This window comes from Oncorhynchus mykiss, chromosome 16 (genome assembly GCF_013265735.2).
Source record: "Oncorhynchus mykiss isolate Arlee chromosome 16, USDA_OmykA_1.1, whole genome shotgun sequence".
In the NCBI taxonomy this organism is placed as follows: domain Eukaryota; kingdom Metazoa; phylum Chordata; class Actinopteri; order Salmoniformes; family Salmonidae; genus Oncorhynchus; species Oncorhynchus mykiss.
Window position 1 is genome coordinate 54415851 of NC_048580.1, and position 25421 is coordinate 54441271.

At 44.4% G+C, this 25421-nt stretch overlaps 1 protein-coding gene across 1 annotated transcript in view; it reads right to left on the bottom strand.

Moving 5' to 3' along the window:
* LOC110492306 (protein bassoon) overlaps positions 1-25421 on the bottom strand; it is a 175672-nt gene that overhangs the window by 135506 nt on the left and 14745 nt on the right. The window contains exon 2 of the mRNA XM_021566517.2: positions 7763-8291. Coding sequence (XP_021422192.2) covers positions 7763-8291 — 529 coding nt within the window. The remainder of the gene's footprint in view (positions 1-7762; positions 8292-25421) is intronic.

Sequence of the window (25421 nt, forward strand, 5' to 3'; positions counted from 1 at the left end):
ATTGTATTTAAATGTGTGCTTTGTTTTAATTGTATTTAAATGTGTGCTTTGTTTTAATTGTATTTAAATGTGTGCTTTGTTTTAATTGTATTTAAATGTGTGCTTTGTTTTAATTGTATTTAAATGTGTGCTTTGTTTTAATTGTATTTAAATGTGTGCTTTGTTTTAATTGTATTTAAATGTGTGCTTTGTTTTAATTGTATTTAAATGTGTGCTTTGTAGCCTGGTCTCAAGTTTAACCAGGATCGGATCCACTCATTTCTTCCTTTAGACTACACATATCAGTTGGTCTCTGCTGTGTCGTCGTGGCCTTTCTCCGCAGGAGGATTGGATTGTCTGACTGACCACAACTGTTTTGCATACGGTATTTCATTTGTTTGAGTGTGATTTATACTGTGTTGATTTGTGGTCAGTTGTAGTTGAAGACTCCTGAGATTTGATACTCTTTATGGTTGTGTGGTAAAAGAGTTGATATTTTGATTGTATGATTGAGACTGGGTTTAGTCTACACTTTTAAGAACGGACAAACATTGCGTGACCAAGGTCACTTGAGTTCACTGAACTCACTGAACCGGACTGGACTCTTTTAGGCCCGAGATATGGGACTTTTCTTGAGGAACCAGAACTCATTGCTTGTGATATTATTATGTGTGTGATCATTTATGTTGGTAATACAACCCACACAAAATAACAGTTTTGAAGTTATTTTCAATGTTTCAAGGGTTTACGAAAAGTGTATGTCCATACTGACTTTTACGGACCAGACGGGACTAATTCCCTCACAATCAATGAGTAGAAAGCAATATTTCCTCTGCTAGACACAACCTACCTGGCACCCCTGCAAACAATAACCTCAAAACCGTTACAATGTGTTACTGTACATTACAGTCAAACACTGTGTAGTGGCTCTAGCATAATCTCTGCCTAATAAGCATCTTTGGCCTCATAAACTCTATAAGCTATGTCAACAGCATGTTACGTCGTACAAATGTTCGTGGATCCAATTAAAATAAGAACCCGATCAGGTTGAGTGTATATGAGATTGATTTGATCTGAACAAGCCAGTGGTTACATGGATACATCTGGTGGAGGAGAGGAAGGAAGATGGAAATATGTGTTCCCTAGTCACAGAAAAGCCCCAGTGATTCCTTTAATTAACTAAAAGCCAAATTTCATTACAAAGACTGCATGAATGACATGAATTACACAAGGGCCACACAAGGGGAGCACAGAGATAGAGTAGTGGCTTTTTAACTTACCAAAACTACACAGACATGAATGATGCTAGTCACTCTCACTCAGATATCATATTAAAAACTGTAAACATTTCTCTCCTCCCCTTGGCAAAATATGTAGAATTGCAGCCAAATTTCATTTAGGGCCCCCAAAAGGCTAGTGCTCTGACTGCATTTGTGGGTATGGATGTGGGTACGCAGACCTACGAGCGACTGCGGCTCCTATGATGAGTTCAGATTTTTGGTAGCTCCGACTCCCATCAAAGTTGCCCATCCCTGCTGTAGGGTTTGGGTCTGTTCAGCCTGGGGTCTACTGCAGCCTATCAGCCACCCCCACACTGGTGCCTGGTGATAGGGCCTGCAGGCTGGCACACACACACGCACATTCACACAGGTGTACAGAGTTGTGTGTGCCATTAGAATAGCAATAATTGTAAAATAATCAAATTATTACGCATTATTATTGAAAGTAACAGTACCCAATGTGGATATGGAGATTACGTACAGTACTGTTCAAAAGTTTAAGAAAACCTACTCATTCAAGGGTTTTTCTTTACATTTACTTTTTTCTACATTGTAGAAATAAACTATTAAATAACACATAAGGAATCATGTAGCAACCAAAAAAGTATTAAACAAATCAAAATATATTTGAGATTCGTCAAAGTAGCCATCCTTTGACTTGATGACAGCTTTGCAAACTATTGGCATTCTCTCAACCAGCTTCACCTGGAATGCTTTTCCAACAGTCTTGAAGGAGTACCCACATATGCTGAGCACTTGTTGGCTGCTTTTCCTTCACTCTAAGGTCTAACTCCAAAACCATCTCCAAAACCATCTCAATTTGGTTGAGGTCAGGGTATTGTGGAGGCCAGGTCATATGATGCAACACTCCATCATGTGCCTTTTTGTGTCCTTACAGAGCCTGGAGGTGTGTTGGCTCAGTGTCCTGTTGAAAAACAAATGGTTGTCCCACTAATCCCAAAACAGATGGGATGGCGTATCGCTGCAGAATACTGTGGTAGCCATACTGGTTAAGTGTGCCTTGAATTCTAAATAAATCATCACACCTCCTCCTCTATGCTTCATGTGGGAAATACACATGCGGAGATCATCCGTTCGCTCACACCCCTTCTCACAAAGACACATCGGTTGGAACCAAAAATCTGAAATTTGGACTCTAGACCAAAGGACACATTTCCACTGGTCTAATGTCCATGTGCTTGTGTTTCTTGGCCCAAGCATGTCTCTTCTTCTTATTGGTGTCCTTTAGTAGTCGTTTCTTTGCAGCAATTCGACCATGAAGGCCTGATTCACACAGTCTCCTCTGAACAGTTGATGTTAAGATGTCTGTTACTTGAACTCTGTGAAGCATTTATTTGGGCTGCAATTTCTGAGGCTGGTAACTCTAATGAACTTATCCTCTGCAGCAGAGGGGTCACTCTAGGTCTTCCATTCCTGTGGTGGTCCTCATGCGAGCCAGTTTCTTCATAGCGCTTGATGGTTTGCGATTGCACTTGAAGAAACGTTAAAAGTTCTTGAAATATTCTGTTTTGACTGTCCTTCATGTATTAAAGTAATGATGGACTGTTGTTTCTCTTTGCTTATTTCAGCTGATCTTGCCATAATATGGACTTGGTCTTTTACCAAATAGGGCTATCATCTGTATACCCACCCCCCCTACCTTGTCACAACACAACTGATTGTCTCAAATGCATTAAGAAGGAAAGAAATTCCACAAATTAACTTTTAACAAGGCACACCTGTTAATTGAAATGCATTCCAGGTGACTACCTCAAGAAGCTGGTTGAGAGAATACCAAGAGTGTGCAAATCTGTCATCAAGGCAAAGGGTGGCTATTTTGAAGAATCTCAAATATAAAATACACTTTTTTGGTTACTACACGATTCCATGTGTTATTTTGTAGTTTTGATGTCTTCACTATTATGTAGAAAACAGTAAAAATAAAGAAAAACCCTTGAATGAGTAGGTGTTCTAAAACTTTTGACCAGTAGTTTATGTCCATTTATAATTTGCCGGATGTTGCTTACAATGGGTGCATTCGTAAATTTGCTCTGTCTGTCTACTCTGATTTCAGAGCACTCTCGTCTGAGTATCCCAGAGAGCAGAATAACGGATGAATTCACAAACGCTCAATATGACCGGTGTCAGTAAAAAAAAGTGTGCACTCTGAACGCTTGATAGTGAAACTCTCTGAATTTATGAACGCCCAGAGCGCACTCTGAGCTCTCTCTGGCACTCCAGAGTGAATTTACGGACGCACCAAATGTCTTGAAGTGAACAGACCCAGAGAGAAGAGAAGGTAATGGGTGAACATTTGAGAGGTGAGAGGCGGAGAGCAAGATTACAACAGTTCACTGCTTCCACAATATGGTGGTGTATGGTGATGTTTACACACACAGACACAGTGTGGAAGTGTTCATACTCACATGATTGGTGAGGGGGAAGCTCTGGTAAAAGTCTTTCATTTCCTGCAATTTGACTGGTTCAAGAAGACTGGTTGTTTTCCAAATGGCACCCTGTTGCCTATAAAGTGCACTTATAGAGTGTGTGGGTTCTGGTATTTCCATTTTTTATTTTACCCTTATTTAATCAGGTAAGCTGCCTGAGAACACATTCTCATTTACAGCAATGACCTGGGGAGTAGTTACAGGGGAGACTACTATTTAAGAGTGTAATTTGGGAGGCAACCAGCCTCGTATTTCTCCCCTCTATCTGTACTGCAGGCCAAATTCTCTGCCCCCACTGACTTACAGTATTAATAGCTGTTAGAACTGCATGTTAGCTGTGTCTCCTATATGCATGCAGGGTGAACACTGGCAGAGGGGTTGATTAAAGGTTATAGGGATTGACTTCTATTTGCTCAAATACTCTACATCTAGTTTTTTCCACTTCCCAGTACTCTTCCCCGTACTTTTCCCAGTACTCTTCCCCGTACTCTTCCCAGTACTCCTCCCCGTACCCTTCCCCGTACTCTTCCCAGTACTCTTCCTCATACACATCCAGTACTCTTCCCCGTACTCTTCCCCGTACTCTTCCCCGTACTCTTCCCAGTACTCTTCCTCATACACTTCCAGTACCCTTCCCCGTACTCTTCCCCGTACTCTTCCAGTACTCTTCCCCAAACTCTTCCCAGTACTCTTCCCCATACTCTTCCAGTACTCTTCCCAGTACTCTTCCCCGTACTCTTCCCCGTACTCTTCCCAGTACTCTTCCCCGTACTCTTCCCCGTACTCTTCCCCGTACGCTTCCCCGTACTCTTCCCCGTACTCTTCCCAGTACTCTTCCCAGTACTCTTCCCCGTACTCTTCCAGTACTCTTCCCCCGTACTCTTCCCCGTACTCTTCCTCGTACACTTCCAGTACTTTTCCCCGTACTCTTCCCAGTACTCTTCCCGTACTCGTCCCCGTACTCTTCCCAGTACTCTTCCCAGTACTCTTCCCAGTACTCTTCCCCATACTCTTCTCCGTACTCTTCCAGTACTCTTCCCAGTACTCTTCCCCATACTCTTCCCAGTACTCTTCCCCGTACTCTTCCAGTACTCTTCCCCGTACTCTTCCCTGTACTCTTCCCCGTACTCTTCCCCGTACTCTTCCCCGTACTCTTCCCAGTACTCTTCCCCGTACTCTTCCCAGTACTCTTCCCAGTACTCTTCCCCGTACTCTTCCCAGTACTCTTCCCCGTACTCTTCCAGTACTCTTCCCCGTACTCTTCCCAGTACTCCTCCCCGTACCCTTCCCCGTACTCTTCCCAGTACTCTTCCTCATACACTTCCAGTACTCTTCCCCGTACTCTTCCCCGTACTCTTCCCCGTACTCTTCCCAGTACTCTTCCTCATACACTTCCAGTACCCTTCCCCATACTCTTCCCAGTACTCTTCCTCATACACTTCCAGTACTCTTCCCCGTACTCTTCCCCGTACTCTTCCCAGTACTCTTCCCAGTACTCTTCCCAGTACTCTTCATAGTACTCTTCCCCGTACTCTTCCCCGTACTCTTCCAGTACTCTTCCCCATACTCTTCCCAGTACTCTTCCCCGTACTCTTCCAGTACTCTTCCCAGTACTCTTCCCCGTACTCTTCCCCGTACTCTTCCCAGTACTCTTCCCCGTACTCTTCCCCGTACTCTTCCCCGTACGCTTCCCCGTACTCTTCCCCGTACTCTTCCCAGTACTCTTCCCAGTACTCTTCCCCGTACTCTTCCAGTACTCTTCCCCGTACTCTTCCCCGTACTCTTCCTCGTACACTTCCAGTACTTTTCCCCGTACTCTTCCCAGTACTCTTCCCGTACTCGTCCCCGTACTCTTCCCAGTACTCTTCCCAGTACTCTTCCCAGTACTCTTCCCCGTACTCTTCTCCGTACTCTTCCAGTACTCTTCCCAGTACTCTTCCCCATACTCTTCCCAGTACTCTTCCCCGTACTCTTCCAGTACTCTTCCCAGTACTCTTCCCTGTACTCTTCCCCGTACTCTTCCCCGTACTTTTCCCCGTACTCTTCCCAGTACTCTTCCCCGTACTCTTCCCAGTACTCTTCCCAGTACTCTTCCCCGTACTCTTCCCAGTACTCTTCTCCGTACTCTTCCAGTACTCTTCCCAGTACTCTTCCCCATACTCTTCCCAGTACTCTTCCCCGTACTCTTCCCAGTACTCTTCCCCGTACTCTTCCCAGTACTCTTCCCAGTACTCTTCCCCGTACTCTTCCCAGTACTCTTCCCAGTACTCTTCCCAGTACTCTTCCCTGTACTCTTCCCCGTACTCTTCCCCGTACTCTTCCCCGTACTCTTCCCAGTACTCTTCCCCGTACTCTTCCCAGTACTCTTCCCAGTACTCTTCCCAGTACTCTTCCCCGTACTCTTCCCCGTACTCTTCCCCGTACTCTTCCCAGTACTCTTCCCCGTACTCTTCCCCGTACTCTTCCCAGTACTCTTCCCCGTACTCTTCCCAGTACTCTTCCCAGTACTCTTCCCCGTACTCTTCCCAGTACTCTTCCCAGTACTCTTCCCGTACTCGTCCCCGTACTCTTCCCAGTACTCTTCCCAGTACTCTTCCCAGTACTCTTCCCCGTACTCTTCTCCGTACTCTTCCAGTACTCTTCCCAGTACTCTTCCCCATACTCTTCCCAGTACTCTTCCCCGTACTCTTCCGGTACTCTTCCCAGTACTCTTCCCTGTACTCTTCCCCGTACTCTTCCCCGTACTCTTCCCCGTACTCTTCCCAGTACTCTTCCCAGTACTCTTCCCAGTACTCTTCCCAGTACTCTTCCCAGTACTCTTCCCCGTACTCTTCTCCGTACTCTTCCAGTACTCTTCCCAGTACTCTTCCCCATACTCTTCCCAGTACTCTTCCCCGTACTCTTCCAGTACTCTTCCCAGTACTCTTCCCCGTACTCTTCTCCGTACTCTTCCAGTACTCTTCCCAGTACTCTTCCCCATACTCTTCCCAGTACTCTTCCCCGTACTCTTCCAGTACTCTTCCCAGTACTCTTCCCTGTACTCTTCCCCATACTCTTCCCCGTACTCTTCCCCGTACTCTTCCCAGTACTCTTCCCCGTACTCTTCCCAGTACTCTTCCCAGTACTCTTCCCCGTACTCTTCCCAGTACTCTTCCCCGTACTCTTCCTACACCCTCCACCCTACACCCTTCACCCTGCCTCAGTAGACTAATGGACATTTTGCCATCACTTCGAGAGGAATTACTGCCATTTACCAAGCCCACACACTCACACTTTATCACAAATACACAAACACAAACACACACTTTATCACAAATACACAAATACACAAACACACACTTTATCACAAAATTTGGCCTGCATATTGTATAGTACATATTGTATAGTACATATCACTAACAGTGTAAACATGCACATACATATTCCATCATCAGTTTATACATGAACAGACACGCTCTTCAAATTGTATACGCTTAGCCATCTTTGCTCTCCCCCCTTCTCTCTCTACTTCCCTCCCCTCTCTCTATTTCTCTCTCCCTCCCATCTCTCGCTCTTGGCCCAGTTTCTCTAACACTCCACTTCCCACTCTCTCTCCATAATTTCCCCACATTCTCTTTCTCCTGGTTCTGCTCTCAGAATATAATGCATATAAATGTCCCTCACAATAAAACATGATGGCAGTTGGGACCAGAACTCATCTCAACACTACAGTGGCATTGGCACCGTGCCTCGGAGGCTCTCACCACTCCGGAGAGAATACCACTTCACCCGCATCCTCGGGGCAAACAATACCCCACGGTGCCTCCTCCCTCACTTCCTCTCTCTGAAACCCACCTGCCTGGTGCCGCCCACATGTTCAGTGGAAGGACAGAGAGACAGCCCCTCCGTTACTCTCCTGTCAATGGCTGCTGTCAAAACAGACTTAACATGATGCCCCTTAAGAGCTTATCTGTTTAGTAAACTGGTTTAATTCCCTAAGTATTAAGGTATAGATAACTGATCCTAGATATAGCTGTAATAGAGTCAGCATGTTAACAGGCAGTGGTTTTTACTTACTTCTGTGAGGTGGGGGTTGGGGTTGAAGCCACACTGGTTGCAGACGGTGGAGCGGCACTGTGTGCAGGTGTTGTAGTTTGGCAGGGCCGGCGGATTGGTCAGCTCTGTGGTGGAGCAGAGGGGGCACAGCTTGCTGACGGGCATGGGGGCGATCTGAGGCACCGAGTAGGGCGAGGTGGGGGTGATCCCCCGGTCCGGAGACGCTGAGGAGGAGCGACCCGTCCGGCCTCCCGAGCTGCTGAAGTCCACCTGGAGGTTTCGTCTGGAGGCGTGCTGACCGGGCTGACCGGGGCTCTGGACATGCTGACCATGACCGCCACCCATCCCAGAACCCATCCCAGCACCCATCCCTGGCCCATGGCCCTGACCTGGGCCTGGGCCAGAGCCATGGTCGGGGCCTGAGCTAGATTGCTGCAACGGCCTGTGGCTCTCTTGGTTGGCCAGTCTCTGACCTCCTCCTCCACCCATTCCTCCAGCCATCCCTCCATAGCCAAGCTGCATCCCAGGTTTAGGACTCCCCATAGGAACCCTGAAAATGGGGAGAAAAAAAAACAGGAATCAAATTAACTTCAAATAGAACATCCCTTCTGTTTAGACGGGACCTAGAGTACAAAGCTAAAGATGCCAACATGACAAATAAGTTCCATAGATGTTATGGGTAACTATACTAGATCTATACGGTAGTATGACTATGAAGTTCTATCTATTCAGGAGACATAGTTTAGTCTATATCTAGTCTATATCTATAGTCCTATATACCTACATCTACAGGAGCCTTACATAGCCTCTGAAAGTGTTCCTGTTCAGCAGGATTCCTACAACCATCCTGGCTGTGTAGAGAGAACATGGGACATTAAACGAGTTGACATTAGCAGGGAACATTTGGCAGAGAGACTTGGAGCAAAGCATGGAGCCTCACATACCAGGTTAACAGCTCTTATACAGACAGTGAACCAGACAGGTAACTTTATCAGGCAGCTCGTCCCTGTGAGGGACTTTTTATGTAGCCGTGTATTACCTATTCATTTCGGGGTCAGTATCACTAAATCTTTGCATTTTACTCTACCACCTAAAAACTGCTGGAAGAGAGAGTTAAAAAACAGTCATTACTTATAAATTCACAATTAATTTCCAAAGGATATGACATAGCCATAGGAAACACAAAGGCACCAACAAGAGCCTACAAAAAGTAATCAGGAAAGGAATCACAGAACTACATCAACACATTTCCCCCACTTCCAGATAAGACTGAAACAAGACACTGAAAAACAGAACTGATCTGGGAACAGCGTAAATGAGGAATGGATCAAAGAGATCCACAGTAGTTCCAGCCAATCAGTTGATTCAGTTGTGTCATGTCAGTTTGGACACAAGTATTTGTAGTAAAGACAGACAGGCATATTTTGCGACAGCCCGAGTCGATATGAGACATTTGCTTTCAGCTACATGTGAATGTCACGAAATGGCTCTCATCCACCCCCACGCCTTTTCTCTGGAGTTACTGTCTCCAAATGCACATCTACTTAGAGCCCTACGAGCCAGACTTCACCCAGTGATCATTACATACAGAGGACATATGGAAGCCTTAGTGTGTATGGGTGTGCGTGCGGGACTGCATGGGTGAATGCCTGCTTGCTTCCCTGCATGCCTGCCTATGCACTTAATGCAATCTCACCTGGTCTAATGATGTTAAATGTCTCCTTGCAGCTCTCACAACAGTTTGCCCTCTTCACTCACTGAGAGGTCTACCCTACCCAGGTAAAAGACTCCAACGGTCACAGCAGCTTCAAACCAAGCATGCGGATGGACCAAAGTGCTATAATGAGAGGGTCCACGCATAGAAAGCAGGCTAAAGTGCATTATTTACAAAAATGTTGCAGGCTGTCAGGTAGCTTGTACAGGGCTTGACACATTTCAGCACCACATAGCTGTCCATTTCAGCCACATGAGCCATTTCAGTACCACTGAGCTGTCTATTTCAGCCCCATGAGCCAATTCAGCAGAGAGGAAGAGACGATGCGAGAGGAATAACTAGGCCAAATATCTGTGTTCTCCAGTAGGTGGCGCTATTTCGTTTGCGCACCAAGCAGGGAGTTTTTGTTTAGAAATCAATGAGTGTCGAATTTGGTCAACAAAAAATGGAATGGCTTATTTGCTACGTGTGGTTTATTTGATCTAACAGAAGTTTCATAATACTTAGGTTGTTATGTGTGTACTGATATAAATAGGATACGTGACATCCCAGCAACTTTGAGAAAAAACACTTTATATCAGAGTTGTCTCGAGATTTAAACAATAAAATTAAACTAGAGAGCGCCCCTAGATCATGGGAAAAGGTCGGATCGGAGGGCAGACCTCTGCACTCTTGTTATGAATATGTCTCCCTCTGCCATATGGACACATTGTATGATACACCAAGAGTAACTGACCGGCAAAAGAGCTGAGCTGAGACGCTGAGAAAGTACATCATTTTCTTTAGGAATGTAGTGAAGTAGAAGTAAAAGATGCCAAAAATATAGATAGTAAAATACAGATACCCCAAAAAACTACTTAAGTAGTACTTTCAAGTATTTTTACTTAAGTACTTTACACGACTGCGAGGGATGACTGCTCCCCTCCAATGCACTTTGGGACGGACTTCCCAATCTATTTAACTGGGATCCTGGCGCAGTTGACATACTGGTAAGTGAAATCGAACAGCTGATCGAGCTGTCATGTGACCGTCTCCCTCTGAAAATGTATGCCGCATTCAAAACAATTGGGAACTCTGAAATCTCCGACTTCAGTGCGTTCAAGACAACTGGGAACTCGGAAAGAAACGAGCTCCGACTGGGAAAAATCGATTTGAACGGCCATCCAACTTGGAATTCCAACTCGGTAACTCGGGTCTCTTTCTAGACCTCAGAATTTCCGACCTGAATATCACTGACATCATGATTTGACCTCTTATTTTTCTGAGTTCTCAGTCGTCTGAAAGCACCATAAAACTCATGGTAGGCTACCCTTCGCCAGCTCATATCTGCTCTCGTCTGCATTAAAACCAAATATGGATCCAGGTTGGATGTGACAGCAGAGATGAGGTATGCACTGTCAACCAAGCGCCCTGACTGTTAAGAAGCTCCGACGCGACATGCATCAAGCACACCCATCTCATTGGTGGTGGTAAGTTAAGAGACATAATGTCAGACTCATTTGCTATTGACTGCCCCACATTAAAAGTATGTGATGGTGAGTTGAGAAGACAATCAGAAATACTGTTAGAACATTTTTAAATTGACTGCCATAGCCCCAAATAAAAAAGTAAACACAGGCTGTTTAACTACATCATTTTTTCACATGGGTGTGGTTGCCAAAATCTTCAGATGTCAAATGTGGTTGTAGGCCAAAAACGTTTGAGGACCCCTGGGTTAGGGCCAGGTAGGGCCTGTTTATTCATCAATAACTAGGGTACGGGCAGAGCTCGGGTATCACTAAACTGATCATTAAAATGTTGACTGCTGCGCAGTACAGTTGTGGCCAAAAGTTTTGAAAGGACACAAATATCAATTTCCACAAAGTTGGCTGCTTCAGTGTCTTTAGATATTTTTGTCAGATGTTACTATGGAATACTGAAGTATAATTACAAGCATTTAATAAGTGTCAAAGGCTTTTATTGACAATTACATGAAGTTGATGCAAAGAGTCAATATTTGCAGTGTTGACCCTTTTTTTTCAAGACCTCTGTAATCCGCACTGGCATGCTGTCAATTAACTTCCTGGCCATGGACCCAAAATATTGATGTTTTGTTCCCCGAGCCACTTAGTTATCACTTTTTCCTTATGGCAAGGTGCTCCATCATGCTGCAAAAGGCATTGTTCGTCCCCAAACTGTTCCTGGATGGTTGGGAGAAGTTGCTCTCGGAGGATGTGTTGGTACCATTCTTTTATCATGGCTGTGTTTTTAGGCAAAATTGTGAGTGAGCCCAGTCCCTTGGCTGAGAAGCAACCCCACGCATGAATGGTCTCAGGATGCTTTACTGTTGGCATGACACAGGACTGATGGTAGCGCTCACTTTGTCTTCTCCGGACAAGCTTTTTTTCCAGATGCCCCAAACAATCGGAAAGGGGATTCATCAGAGACAATGACTTCACGCCAGTCCTCAGCAGTCCAATCCATGTACCTTTTGCAGAATATCAGTCTGGCCCTGATGTTTTTCCTGGAGAGAAGTAGCTTCCTACAAAAGTATTTGCCTCACTGTGCATGCAGATGCACTCACACCGGCCTGCTGCCTTTCCTGAGCAAGCTCTGTACTGTTGGTGCCCCGATCCCACAGCTGAATCAACTTTTGGAGATGGTCCTGGCGCTTGCTGGACTTTCTTTGGCGTCCTGAAGCCTTCTTCACAACAATTGAACCGCTCTCCTTGAAGTTCTTGATTGTCCGATAAATGGTTGATTTAGATGCAATCTTACTGGCAGCAATATCCTTACCTGTGAAGCCCTTTTTGTGCAAAGCAATGATGACGGCACGTGTTTCCTTGCAGGTAACCATGGTTGACAGAGGAAGAACAATGATTCTAAGCACCACCCTCCTTTTGAAGCTTACAGTCTGTTATTCAAACTCAATCAGCATGACAGAGTGATCTCCAGTCTTGTCCTCGTCAACACTCACACCTGTGTTAATGAGAGAATCACTGACATGATGTCAGCTGGTCCTTTTGTGGCAGGGCTGAAATGCAGTGGCATTGTTTTTTGTGGATTCAGTTCATTTGCATGGCAAAGAGGGACGGGGAGAGAGAGGGGAGTTTGTGCAAAGGAACACTTGCACACTCCCACAGGTCCCTGAGCAAAAATGTAAACGGCAAACCGTCTTATTTTCACCCAATGCAGAAAGACTCTTGCCCAGCTACTGATTGTTATGTGGCCTTTCAAACATGTCTTCCAAGAGAAAGGTTCACAGGAAAATGAAATATGAATGTACAGAAAGGCACTGAAGGGGTTGGTATTTGTTCAGACTGCTGTGACAATCTATCTACAACATAACCTGTTGGAGAAGTAGCAGTGTGTATAAGAGAAGCCTTAAAACTGTTTTCACCTTGTAACAGTCGACTCCTTTCTCTTCCTTGTTTTCCTTTGTGTTATAGTTTCAAAAACAGTTCCTGACAGTATTGAACACAGAAAAACTCACAAAAAAATTATGTACGCACACAGTACACATTCAAACACACACACACGCGCGCTCACACGCACGCACACACACACAAGCCCTAGCAGTTTTGAACGGTTTTGTTTTCTGTTACAAATACATTTTTCTTCAGGGATAGGCTCCTCTATAGGGATTGTCTCTCTCTCTCTCCAGATGCTGTAGAAGAAGTAGGACACGAATGTGGTACACATGGGATCTCATCAAAAGAACACCTGGGTTTATTCAGCTTATTACCAGGAGTGGGCGTGTTATTACACATGCAGAGGAGCACATCAAGCAGCTCACAAAGGAGACTGCCGCCCAAACTGCTGCCAAGTGGTCATGCCCGCTCGAGTAAGGGGGTGTGGAGAGGGGGAGAGGGGGAGGGAGAGGATGGTGACTCAACTTTAAAGCCTTTTCACTGATTCACCCAAAGTGCTTGAAGAAAAGAGCATGAAAGAGAGCCAGGGCTGTCAGAAGCTCTCTCTGAGCTCTCTCTGAGCTCTCTCGCTCTCTCTTATCTGCGGCAGCAGGAAAACCAGAGAAGCAGAGGGAGGCTTAGGGTGCATCAGCCCCGTTCTGCTTCACCATTACCTGGGTGGGTCTGAGCGTGGGCAGAGCAGCTCTTTGTGAAGCTGTCGAGGAGCAGAATACGACCATACAGACTCGTAGACATCCCGACGGACGCTAATGCTGCACCTTGCTACAATAATGCACAAGTCTCATAATTACTCAGCAAAGATGACTTGAAAAACACACTGCTCTGGCGTTCATTTCCCATGGGTCATTTATCAGTGTTGCACAAGAAGTAAATGAGTCCGACCTTGCTAGCCTCCTTCTCACTTCAGCTGGCTAATACAGGAGGTTAGATTCAGGGTTCACCAATTAAAGCCGATATGTGAAAGGAAAGCACTAGTTGTAGCTAGCTGTGCATTATGCTGTGTCTTCACTGTGGAGCTGGGTCTTCACTGTGGAGCTGGGTCTTCACTGTGGAGCTGGGTCTTCACTGTCATGACTAGGACTAAGTACTATATTTTCCTCAGTCTGTAGCCCTGAATATCCACTGTAGGATATTAAACAAATTCAGATTGTCTTGACACCTATTTTCATAAACTACAGTAGACAACGGTATAAAAAAAATGGGGAAAACTAGGGGTTTGTAAGTTGAACTCTTCAAGCCCCGTTGTACAACATTACCCATTCAAAGCATGCCCGTTGAGTGTTGCTGTGTAGTGGGGTTGTTTAATCCATTGAGAGGTCAGACAGGGCGTAGAGAGATGGTGTAGTCTACTCAGTGAAATCCTTGTGACTGCATCTCAAAAGGCACCCTATTCCCTATTCCCTATTAGGGGGCCATTTGAGATGCATCCTCTGTGACACTGATACCGGCAGAGCTGAGCACATCGACGGCGACCTTGCATTAAGGCGTCACTCGATCAGGCAGGCGTCCCATGGCATGCAGGCAGACAGGGACAAACAGCAAGCTTATAACTCTGGTCTCAGCACAGCTACAGTGGCCTCACAGGGCCAAATCTACACCACTGACATTCACAGTCATAGTTCTAGCAGACATAGTACATACACTGTACAAGACACACACACACACAGAGAAAGTGTCACGCGGAGCTGAACAGGTGAACCCAAGAGCAGACTCAGACGAGGAGACTGGGATGAGGTAACCAAGGTATTTATTGAAACACGGGGGGAAGATTGAGTGCAGGCCAGGGGAAGCTTGGGTGGGTTACTGGAAACCAGGTTTGGAGGCTGGAGCGAGAGGTGTGGGGCAGGGTAAGCAGGTCCGGAGGGGAATCCAAGGGAGCGTAGAGTGGGGAATCCAGGACAGAGTAGCAGAACTGATGAGAAGTCGGACTGGAGACAGGGACCAGAGTCAGAGTGGGCAGAACTGTAGCGGAGAGGAAAACAGCGTCAGGCAAGGAGAAACAGGCACACCAGGAACAACCGGCTAGAAACATGGACTGACTGAGCAGAGATTACGATCTGGCAGGGTGGAAGTGGCAGGACTGAGTATTTGTAGAGGTCTTGATTATGGAACAGGTTGCAGCTGGTGTGGATCTGCTCTGACTCCAGCACACCTGTCTCCACCCACACAATCACACACAGAGAGAGGGAGAGGGAGAGAACACTGGGGGAGTGGCGGCAGGTCAAGGAGACACCGGATGAGCACTAGAGGACATGGCAGGAGCAGATGTGACAGAAAGATAGTGTACACAAGGGAGTGTTTACAAACACACACACGTAGAGATAAAGATGCTAACACACTGGCCTTGATGTGGATAGATCGTGAGGATAGATCTACCCAGACGCAATGGTTTCATCATAACATCAGAGGTGGAAAAAGTACCCAATTGTCATACTTGAGTAAAAGTAAAGATACCTTAATAGAAAATTACTCAAGTAAAAGTGAACGTCACCCAGTAAAATACAGCTTGAGTAAAAGTCTAAAAGTATTTGGTTTTAAATATGCTTAAGTATCAAAAGTAAAAGTAAAAATAATTTCAAATTGCTTGTATAAAGAAAAATCAGATGCCACAATTTTCTTGATAGCCAGGGGCACACTCCAACACTCAGACATCATTTACAAATTAAGCGTTTGTGTTTAGTGAGTCTGTCAGATCAGAGGTAGTAGGGATGACCAGGTGATGTTCTCTAGATAAGTGCGTGAATTGAACCATTTTCCTGTCCTGCTAAGGGTTCAAAATGTAACGAGTACTTTTGGGTGTCAGGGAAAATTTATGGAGTAAAAAGTACAGTTGTAAAAGTTGTAAAAAATATAAATAGTTATGTAGAGATACCCAAAAAAAGACTTCATGTAACGAGATTCGTCTTCCTCTGACGAGGAGTATGAAGGATTGGACCAATATGCAGCGTGGTACGTGTCCATGTTGATATTTATTAATACTGAACACAAAAAACAAAATGAGAACGAACGAAAACAAAACAGTTCAGTCTGGTGAAGACGAAGAGACAGAAAACAATCACCCACAACTAAAATGGGGAAAACTAGGGCTACCTAAGTATGATTCTCAATCAGAGACAACGAACGACACCTGTCTCTGATTGAGAACCATACCAGGCCAAACACATAAATACTACATAGAAAAAAGAACATAGACTACCCACCCCAACTCACGCCCTGACCAAACTAACACAAAGACAAAATAAAGGAACTAAGGTCAGAACGTGACAGTTAAGGAGTACTTTTAAACCACTGCATAACATTCCTTTACTTTATAGGAGCCATGCCAGAGCACCATATTAAAAATGATGATGAATCAAGTTGCAGGAAGCCTGTATTCCAGCAGTTCTACAAGATGCTCCAACAGATGCTCCACCTTATCCTTTCATTCCCTCTACCTCCTAGCATCCTTATCCTTTCATTCCCTCTACCTCCTAGCATCCTTATCCTTTCATTCCCTCTACCTCCTTCCATCCTTATCCTTTCATTCCCTCTACCTCCTAGCATCATTATCCTTTAATTCCCTCTACCTCCTAGCATCCTTATCCTTTCATTCCCTCTACCTCCTAGCATCCTTATCATTTCATTCCCTCTACCTCCTAGCATCCTTATCCTTTCATTCCCTCTACCTCCTAGCATCCTTATCCTTTCATTCCCTCTACCTCCTAGCATCCTTATCCTTTCATTCCCTCTACCTCCTAGCATCCTTATCCTTTCATTCCCTCTACCTCCTAGCATCCTTATCCTTTCATGCCCTCTACCTCCTAGCATCCTTATCCTTTCATTCCCTCTACCTACTAGCATTCTTATCCTTTCATTCCCTCTACCTCCTAGCATCATTATCCTTTCATTCCCTCTACCTCCTAGCATCCTTATCCTTTCATTCCCTCTACCTCCTAGAATCCTTATCCTTTCATTCCCTCTACCTCCTAGCATCCTTATTCTTTCATTCCCTCTACCTCCTAGCATCCTTATCCTTTCATTCCCTCTATCTCCTAGCATCCTTTAACAAACGGGTCTCATACATTTTCTGGAACCTAAACAGATTCATGGCCTTGTCATTTTACATCACTCCCACGTGGGCGGACGCATCTGGCCAAGCCAGATTTAGCACCTACATGCATGTAGCCACATAGTACAGTTCGCACTGACACATGTATAAATACACACGCTTGCTTACACATAAACACACACATTGATTTCCCTGTGGCTGCTACCTGCACACATTTCTGGGGGAGAACAGGCTCTCTGCTTCCTGCAGTTACATACACCATCAGTACTTCTGTGTGAAAAAGACCATGCACTATGAATCCCAACAACAGATGCGCGCACACACACACACACACACACACACACACACACACACAGCACATAGGCTGCACTCGCATGCTTGCACACGCTTGTGCATGCACATCAACAAGGTCTCCCGGGTTGACCAATTTGACTTCAGATTCCTACGTTGCCAAACGTCAAATTTTGATGTTGCTCCAAACCTGCGGTGAATAAACAGTTGACATGTGCATCACTAACGCACGATCTCAGACTTACACATAAACTCTCTCAAACACAGCTGATTGAAGGGTAGAGCACTTCAATTAGAATTTCGAAAATTCAATTTTATTTCTGCAGCATATGCTGTGCGGTGGTTCCGATCTGTGCGGGGTGGTGAAAGTACCCCGCTCTGATAAATGGATGCTTGTGTGAAATGTATCAAGGGAAGAGCTCAGAGGCACTAAAGGAGAAGGTGCTCTCCGTGAAGAATCCTTCAATTTAGCAATTCCGCTCCACACCGCAGAGGGCTGGGAAACGATCCTTTTCAATGTCATCTTCCTCACCACACTATCAAGAGAACGAGGCTTCCAGTCGGGGAGACAGGCACACACATGTATGCACGTATTCACACACACACTTTACACACATACACACACACAGACCCTGTAGGCCCCTGTACACTCCTGATCACCCTCAGTGATACTGGTATTGTTGTAGAATCGAGATCTATATAGGTGATAAAATGTATGTGGACACCCCTTTTAAATGAGTGGATTCGGCTATCTCAGCCACAACTGTTGCTGACAGGTGTATAAAATCAAGCACACAGCCATGCAATCTCCATAGACCAACATTGGCAGTAGAATGGTCTTACTGAAGAGCTCAGTGACTTTCAACGCGTCTGTCATGTTCTGACCTTTATTTTCCTTTGTTTTGTCTTTATTTAGTATGGTCAGGGCGTAAGTTGGCGTGGGCAGTCTATGTTTTGTGTTTCTATGTTTGGTTTCTGTTTCGGCCTAGTATGGTTCTCAATCAGAGGCAGGTGTCGTTAGTTGTCTCTGATTGAGAATCATACTTAGGTAGCCTGGGTTTCACTGTTGGTTTGTGGGTGTTTGTTTCCTGTGTCAGTGCCACACGGGACTGTTTCGGTTAGATTTATTTCATGTTATTGTTTATTGTTTTGTATTTTAGTGTTCAGGCTTTTCTTATTAAAATTCGTCATGAACACTTACCACGCCACATCTTGGTCCGATCCTTACTCCTCTTCAGACGAAGAGGAGGAAATCTGCCGTTACAGTGTCACCGTCATAGGATGAAGCGCGTCGTGGGTAAAAATCATCATGTCCTCGGTTGCAACACTCACTACAGAGTTCCAAACTGCCTCTGGAAGCAATGTCAGCACAATAACCGTTTGTCAGGAGCATCATGAAAAAGGTTTCCATGGCTGAGCAGCCGCACACAATTCTAAGATCACCATGTGCAATGCCAAGAGTCAGCTGGAGCGGTGTAATGCTCGCCGCCATTGGACTCTGGAGCAGTGGAAATGCGTTCTCTGGAGTGATGAATCACGCTTCACCATCTGGCAGTTCGACTGACAAATCTGGGTTTGGCAGATGCCAGGAGACCGCTACCTGCCTGAATTCATAGAGCCAACTGTAAAGTTTGGTGGAGGAGGAATAATGGTCTGGGGCTGTTTTCATGGCTTGGGCTAGACCACTTAGTTCCAGTGAATGAAAATATTAACACTACAGCACACAATGACATTCTAGACGATTCTGTACTTCCAACTTTGTAGCAACAGTTTGGGAAAGGCCCTTTCCTGTTTCAGCATGATAATGCCCCTGTGCACAAAGCGAGGTCCATGCAGAAATGTTTTGTCGAGATCGGTGTGGAAGAACTTGACGGGTCTGCACAGAGCCCTGACCTCAACCTCATTGAACACCTTTGTGATCAATTGGAATGCTGACTACGAGCCAGGCTACGAGCCAGTGCCGACCTCACTAATGCTCTTGCAGCTGAATAGAAGCCAGTCCCCGCAGCAATGTTCCAACATCTATTGGAAAGCCTTCCCAGAAGAGTGGAGGCTGTTATAGCAGCAAAGGGGGGACCAAATCCATATTAATGCGCATGACTTTGGAATGAGATGTTCGATGAGCAGGTGTCCACATAATTTTGGTTGTGTATATTGACTGTATATCACTATGTACTGTATACATTATGACACTAACCTACTCAAGTAGGACTATGCACTTTTTGGCATGATAAGTATTGCATACATTACAGTAATATAGGCCACTGTGGATCCACTAAATGTCCTGGCTATTAGGCCAATCTATTCTGTTATAGTCCATATAGATACTCCCTTTGTGTGGCATACATGTGAAGTTGGCTGCAGTTGCTATAGTTCCCTAAATACCATTTTTGTGGAGCTAGCCATGCTCTCACTGAGAGTAGCTGTGCACAGTCTCATCTGCCAAACAATTACATCTGAATCTGAAAGGCTGAAACTTCCCCTCCAATTCCTCTGTCCTCTTTAATTGAAATTCTTATCAGTTCAAATATGCTTGAAGAGATGAATAAATGGGTATACACATGTAGGTAATCATTTTTTCTCTCAAGGTTTTTTTTTCAATTAATCTCAGCGTTCACATTCACTTAACATTCTGTGCTGGGTCTCTCTGCCCTTGCTGAACAATGCTGGAGTCTTGTGGTAGACCAAGCATAAACACCAGTGGATTATGTGCTAGCCGTGTGTGTGTGTGGGGGGGGGGGGGGGGGGGGGAGTCACTAAGCTAACATATGGAACTGTTTTAAGATAGCTCAATTATCCATGGTATGACTATGTGAGTTGGAATTTTAGGACCCCTTTAGGTATCCCCCAAAATATATATTTTTACATGATAAAATATAGAATTAGGCTTTTACTATTCTAGCCCACAGAAATGCGTTGAATAACACATTCATAAATGGCAAAAAATAAATCATAAAGAATAGGGTTTTGAAGTGTCTGTCCGATATCTATGAAATATAATAAAGGTCAGTTAAAAAAATGTGGACACATATTTACCCTCTTACAGTGGGGCAAAAAAAGTATTTAGTTAGTAATTTTCATCATAGGTACACTTCAACTATGACAGAAAAAATGAGAAGAAAAAAATCCTGAAAATCACATTGTAGGATTTTTAATGATTTTTTTTGCAAATTATGGTGGAAAATAAGTATTTGGTCACCTACAAGATTTCTGGCTCTCACAGACCTGTAACTTCTTCTTTAAGAGGCTCCTCTGTCCTCCACTCGTTACCTGCATTAATGGCACCTGTTTGAACTTGTTATCAGTAGAAAAGACACCTGTCCACAACTTCAAACAGTCACACTCCAAACTCCACTATGGCCAAGACAAAGGGCTGTCCAAGGACACCAGAAACAAAATGGTAGACCTGACCAGGCTGGGAAAACTGAATTTGCAATAGGTAAACAGCTTGGTTTGAAGAAATCAACTGTGGGGGCAATTATTAGGAAATGGAAGACATACAAGACCACTGATAATCTCCCTTGATCTGGGGCTCCACGCAAGATCTCACCCTGTGGGGTCAAAATGATCACAAGAATGGTGAGCAAAAATCCCAGAACCACACGGGGGGACCTAGTGAATGACCTGCAGAGAGCTGGGACCAAAGTAACAAAGCCTACCATCAGTAACACACAACGGCGCCAGGGACTCAAATCCTGCAGTGCCAGACGTGTCCCCCTGCTTAAGCCAGTACATATCCAGGCCCGTCTGAAGTTTGCTAGAGAGCATTTGGATGATCCAGAAGAAGATTGAGAGAATGTCATATGGTCAGATGAAACCAAAATATAACTTTTTGGTAAAATCTCAACTCGTCGTGTTTGGAGGACAAAGAATGCTGACTTGCATCCAAAGAACACCATACCTATTGTGAAGCATGGGGGTGGAAACATCATGCTTTGGGGCTGTTTTTCTGCAAAGGGACCAGGACGACTGATCCGTGTAAAGGAAAGAATGAATGGGGCCATGTATCGTAAGATTTTGAGTGAAAAACTCCTTCCATCAGCAAGGGCATTGAAGATGAAACGTGGCTGGGTCTTTCAGCATGACAATGATCCCAAACACACCGCCTGGGCAACGAAGGCCTGGCTTCGTAAGAAGCATTTCAAGGTCCTGGAGTGGCCTAGCCAGTCTCCAGATCTCAACCCCATAGAAAATCTTTGGAGGGAGTTGAAAGTCCGTTTTGCCCAGCAACAGCCCCAAAACATCACTGCTCTAGAGGAGATCTGCATGGAGGAATGGGCCAAAATACCAGCAACAGTGTGTGAAAACCTTGTGAAGACTTACAGAAAACGTTTGACCTCATTGCCAACAAAGGGTATATAACAAAGTATTGAGATAAACTTTTGTTATTGACCAAATACTTATTTTCCACCATAATTTGCAAATAAATTCTTTAAAAATCCTACAATGTGATTTTCTGGATTTTTTTTTTCTCATTTTGTCTGTCATAGTTGAAGTGTACCTATGATGAAAATTACAGGCCTCTCTCATATTTTTAAGCGGGAGAACTTGCACACTTGGTGGCTGACTAAATACTTTTTTGCCCCACTGTATATTTGTTGGAACAAAACTACCTCCATACTTCATTTGTTTGTATGGGTTACCTTCAGATGAGTCCCGTGACACTTGTGGTGGTCGTAGAGAAAAACGGAGAACACCACCATGTTGGTCTCCTCTTTCCGTTTGGATGCTACCGATGTTTTCAGGAGAAGACCGATTTTCGGGAGGTCTCATGGTCTGTCAAACCAAATTGACAATTTAAGGATTTTTACAAAAAGATTTATAGGTACAAATAGTTGTACTGGATCTAAGCCTACTTACAAGAGGTAAAATGCAAACGTAGCTGTACCTTAATTGCACTATACAGTGAACTATAGCTATAAGGCGTTTTGCAATGAAAGGAAACAAATTAACATATAGATAATGTAATAATGTAATAATATTTGCTGATCTCATGTATGTTTTCCGTTTCATCCGCCCCCATGCTGAGCTATAATGGCTGTGCTGTACATGTCTTTTAGCTACTCGCTAGCCCACCACTACTCTAGTCTTCTACTTTGATGTGTTACAACATAAAGCGCTTTGTATCGTAGCCTGTAGTTCCCCTTGAGAACAACGTCATCTGTTTAATATAAAAGATTCAGTGCTGATTTTATTTTCAACAGCTTGAGAGTAAATACTTGTCTGGTAAAGGCATCAGGACAGACTGAGACAACAAAATGAAAAGGTAATGGAACGTACCCATGAATAACATACAGTATCTATGAATGCTGTTTCCTAAGAGTAGTTAAGTTACACATGTCAATGTTTAGTCAAATGTATTGTTGTTGTATTCTTGACTTAGAGTGAATATGATGGGCCTGGTAGCCATCCCACTGTATAGTCAGTATGGCAGGTAAGGCCCATGCAGGATTCAAACCTACAACCCTGGTGCTACAAACTATTGAGTGTCCGAGTTGCCATGACGGTGTAAGTCATTGCAGCAATCGGAGTGTCGGGCAATCGCTGTCAAGTGGAGAAGTCGGGGCGTTCATTAAGGTACCATCTGAATTCGTAGTGACCTCCCTGGAAAGACAAATGAAAGTCAATAAATGAGGGAGGAAGGGAGGGAGGGGGGGGGGGGTGAATAGTGGTTCCTGGAACCTTCTTTCATCTTTCCAATTTCAACCCAAATCCCCCTTTACACACACACACACACACACACACACACACACACACACACACACACACACACACACACACACACACACACACACACACACACACACACACACACACACACACACACAGCCATTTACCTCTGAACTTGACCTCATCCTTCTCTCCCGTCTCCAAGACCCTTCAGTAGTCATTAATGTGTAGCGTCAGTTTATTCCTTCATTGGACCTGTGTGTGTTTCTGGAAGAAAAGGAACACTGTAACCCTCAGGCTATCAGTGCATAATGTGTGTGTGTGTGTGTGTGTGTGTGTGTGTGTGTGTGTGTGTGTGTGTGTGTGTGTGTGTGTGTGTGTGTGTGTGTGTGTGTGTGTGTGTGTGTGTGTGCGTCCATGCGTGTGTGTCCATGTGTGTGCGTGTCTTGCATGCTGGGAGCTGGCAAATGGAAAATGTCATACTATACGTCCTTCCTTCGCTGCAGAGAAATGACAACATAATGTGGCAACTTTTTCAGTCCTTTTTTGCTGTCTGATGTTTTACCAACCTCCAAATCCATCCACATAATCCCCAATACACACACACATTACACACAAACCATTATCCTCTGTTCCTAAACCTGTCACCTTCTCCCTTGGACCCAGCAGTGCTTCTACAACACACACTAAACAAACAACATACTTTTATATGAAAAATGTTCTGAATCATGGTGAAACAAATCTGCCCCTTGCTCCTCATATTTAAATATTTCCCCATCCCTTTGCTTCAGCGAGCAGGCTATTTCATGCTATGTGTAATAAAGGGATTAATTTGATATGCTCCGGCTGAGAATATAACTAAATGGGGCAGGAGATATAAATAGATTTACCTCAGAGCTTCTCATTTCAGCAAAATTTCACTTTTCACTTTCTCAATCTTGGACACTTTTATCGAGGTTCAGCGGGGCTATACTAAAATGGCAGCCATGCATGGGCTTACAGTGAACCTCTTTAAAGGTGGACTGAACTTCCTGATTTAGTCTCGGTTTTAATTCTCCTCAATATGAAATGTGACTGAGAAGAAGATGATTTGGGTTTTGGAGGCATGCTTTGATGTGGATGTCTCTTGTGTGTGTGTGTTCGAACATGGGAAGCGCTTATACTTTCACTCTGACAAAACAGTGCACATTTACAGTCACTCACCCTTCTAGATAACTTGAAACAGTCAAACCAGGTCTTGTGTCTGGAATTAGCCTAGACTAGCTAGCAAGCCAGCCAACTTATTTTGCCAATTAGCTTCAGCCGGCCGGTTTGCTAATGTGGTTGGTTTGACTTTGAATATCTGGGGGGCTAATTAGGGACCTTCAATAAATATCACAATGTAATTGGTACAATATTTTTTATGTTGCACACCTTTTAGTTGTCTCATTAAATGCTTCAATATTTGTATATGAATTTATACAATTTATAGTTGGTTTGATGTTTTGAAGTAATTGAAATTTGGAGCTATTGACGTTTTGAAATAATGTCCTATTGTGATGGTCCTTAACTAGCCACATATGGATATGAAATGTCAAACTAAATTGACCATGGGCATTACGATCAGCATTACAGCTGTGCTCCGAATGAATGATTACTTGAGGGCTGCCAACTGTGGGCAGGATTGAAATAAACAGAACCTTAGGAAGAATGTTACGGTTATTTTGACTATTTTCTACATTGTAGAATAATAGTGAAGACATCACAATGATGAAATAACTCATATGGAATCATGTAGTAACCAAAAATGCGTTAAACAAATCGAAATACATCTTATATTGTATATTATTCAAAGTAGCCACTCTTTGCCTTGATGACAGCTTTGCACACTCTTGGCATTCTCTCAACCAGCTTCAGCTGGAAAGCTTTTCCAACAGTCTTGAAGGAGTTCCCACATATGCTGAGCACTTGTTGGCTGCTTTTCCTTCACTCTGCGGTCCAACTCATCCCAAACCATCTCAATTGGGTTGAAGTCGGATGATTGTGGAGGCCAGGTCATCTGATGCAGCACTCCATCACTCTCATTCTTGGTCAAATCGCCCTTACACAGCCTGGAGGTGTGTTTTGGGTCATTGTCCTGTTGAAAAACAAATTATAGTCCAACTAGCGCAAACCAGATGTGATGGCTTATCGCTGCAGAACGCTGTGGTAGCTTTGCTGGTTAAGTGTGCCTTGAATTCTAAATATATCACAGCCAGTGTCACCTGCAAAGCACCCCCACACCATCACACATCCTCCTCCATGCTTCACGTGGGAACCACACATGCAGAGATCATCTGTTCACCTACTCTGAGTCTCAGACAGACACGGCGGTTGGAACCAAAAATCTCCAATTTGGACTTATCAGACCAAAGGACAGATTTCCACAGGTCTAATATCCATTGCTCGTGTTTCTTGGCTCAAGCAAGTCTCTTCTTATTATTGGTGTCCTTTAGTAGTGGTTTCTTTGCAGCAATTTTACCATGAAGGCCTGATTTCACGCAGTCTCTGAACAGATGACATTAAGAT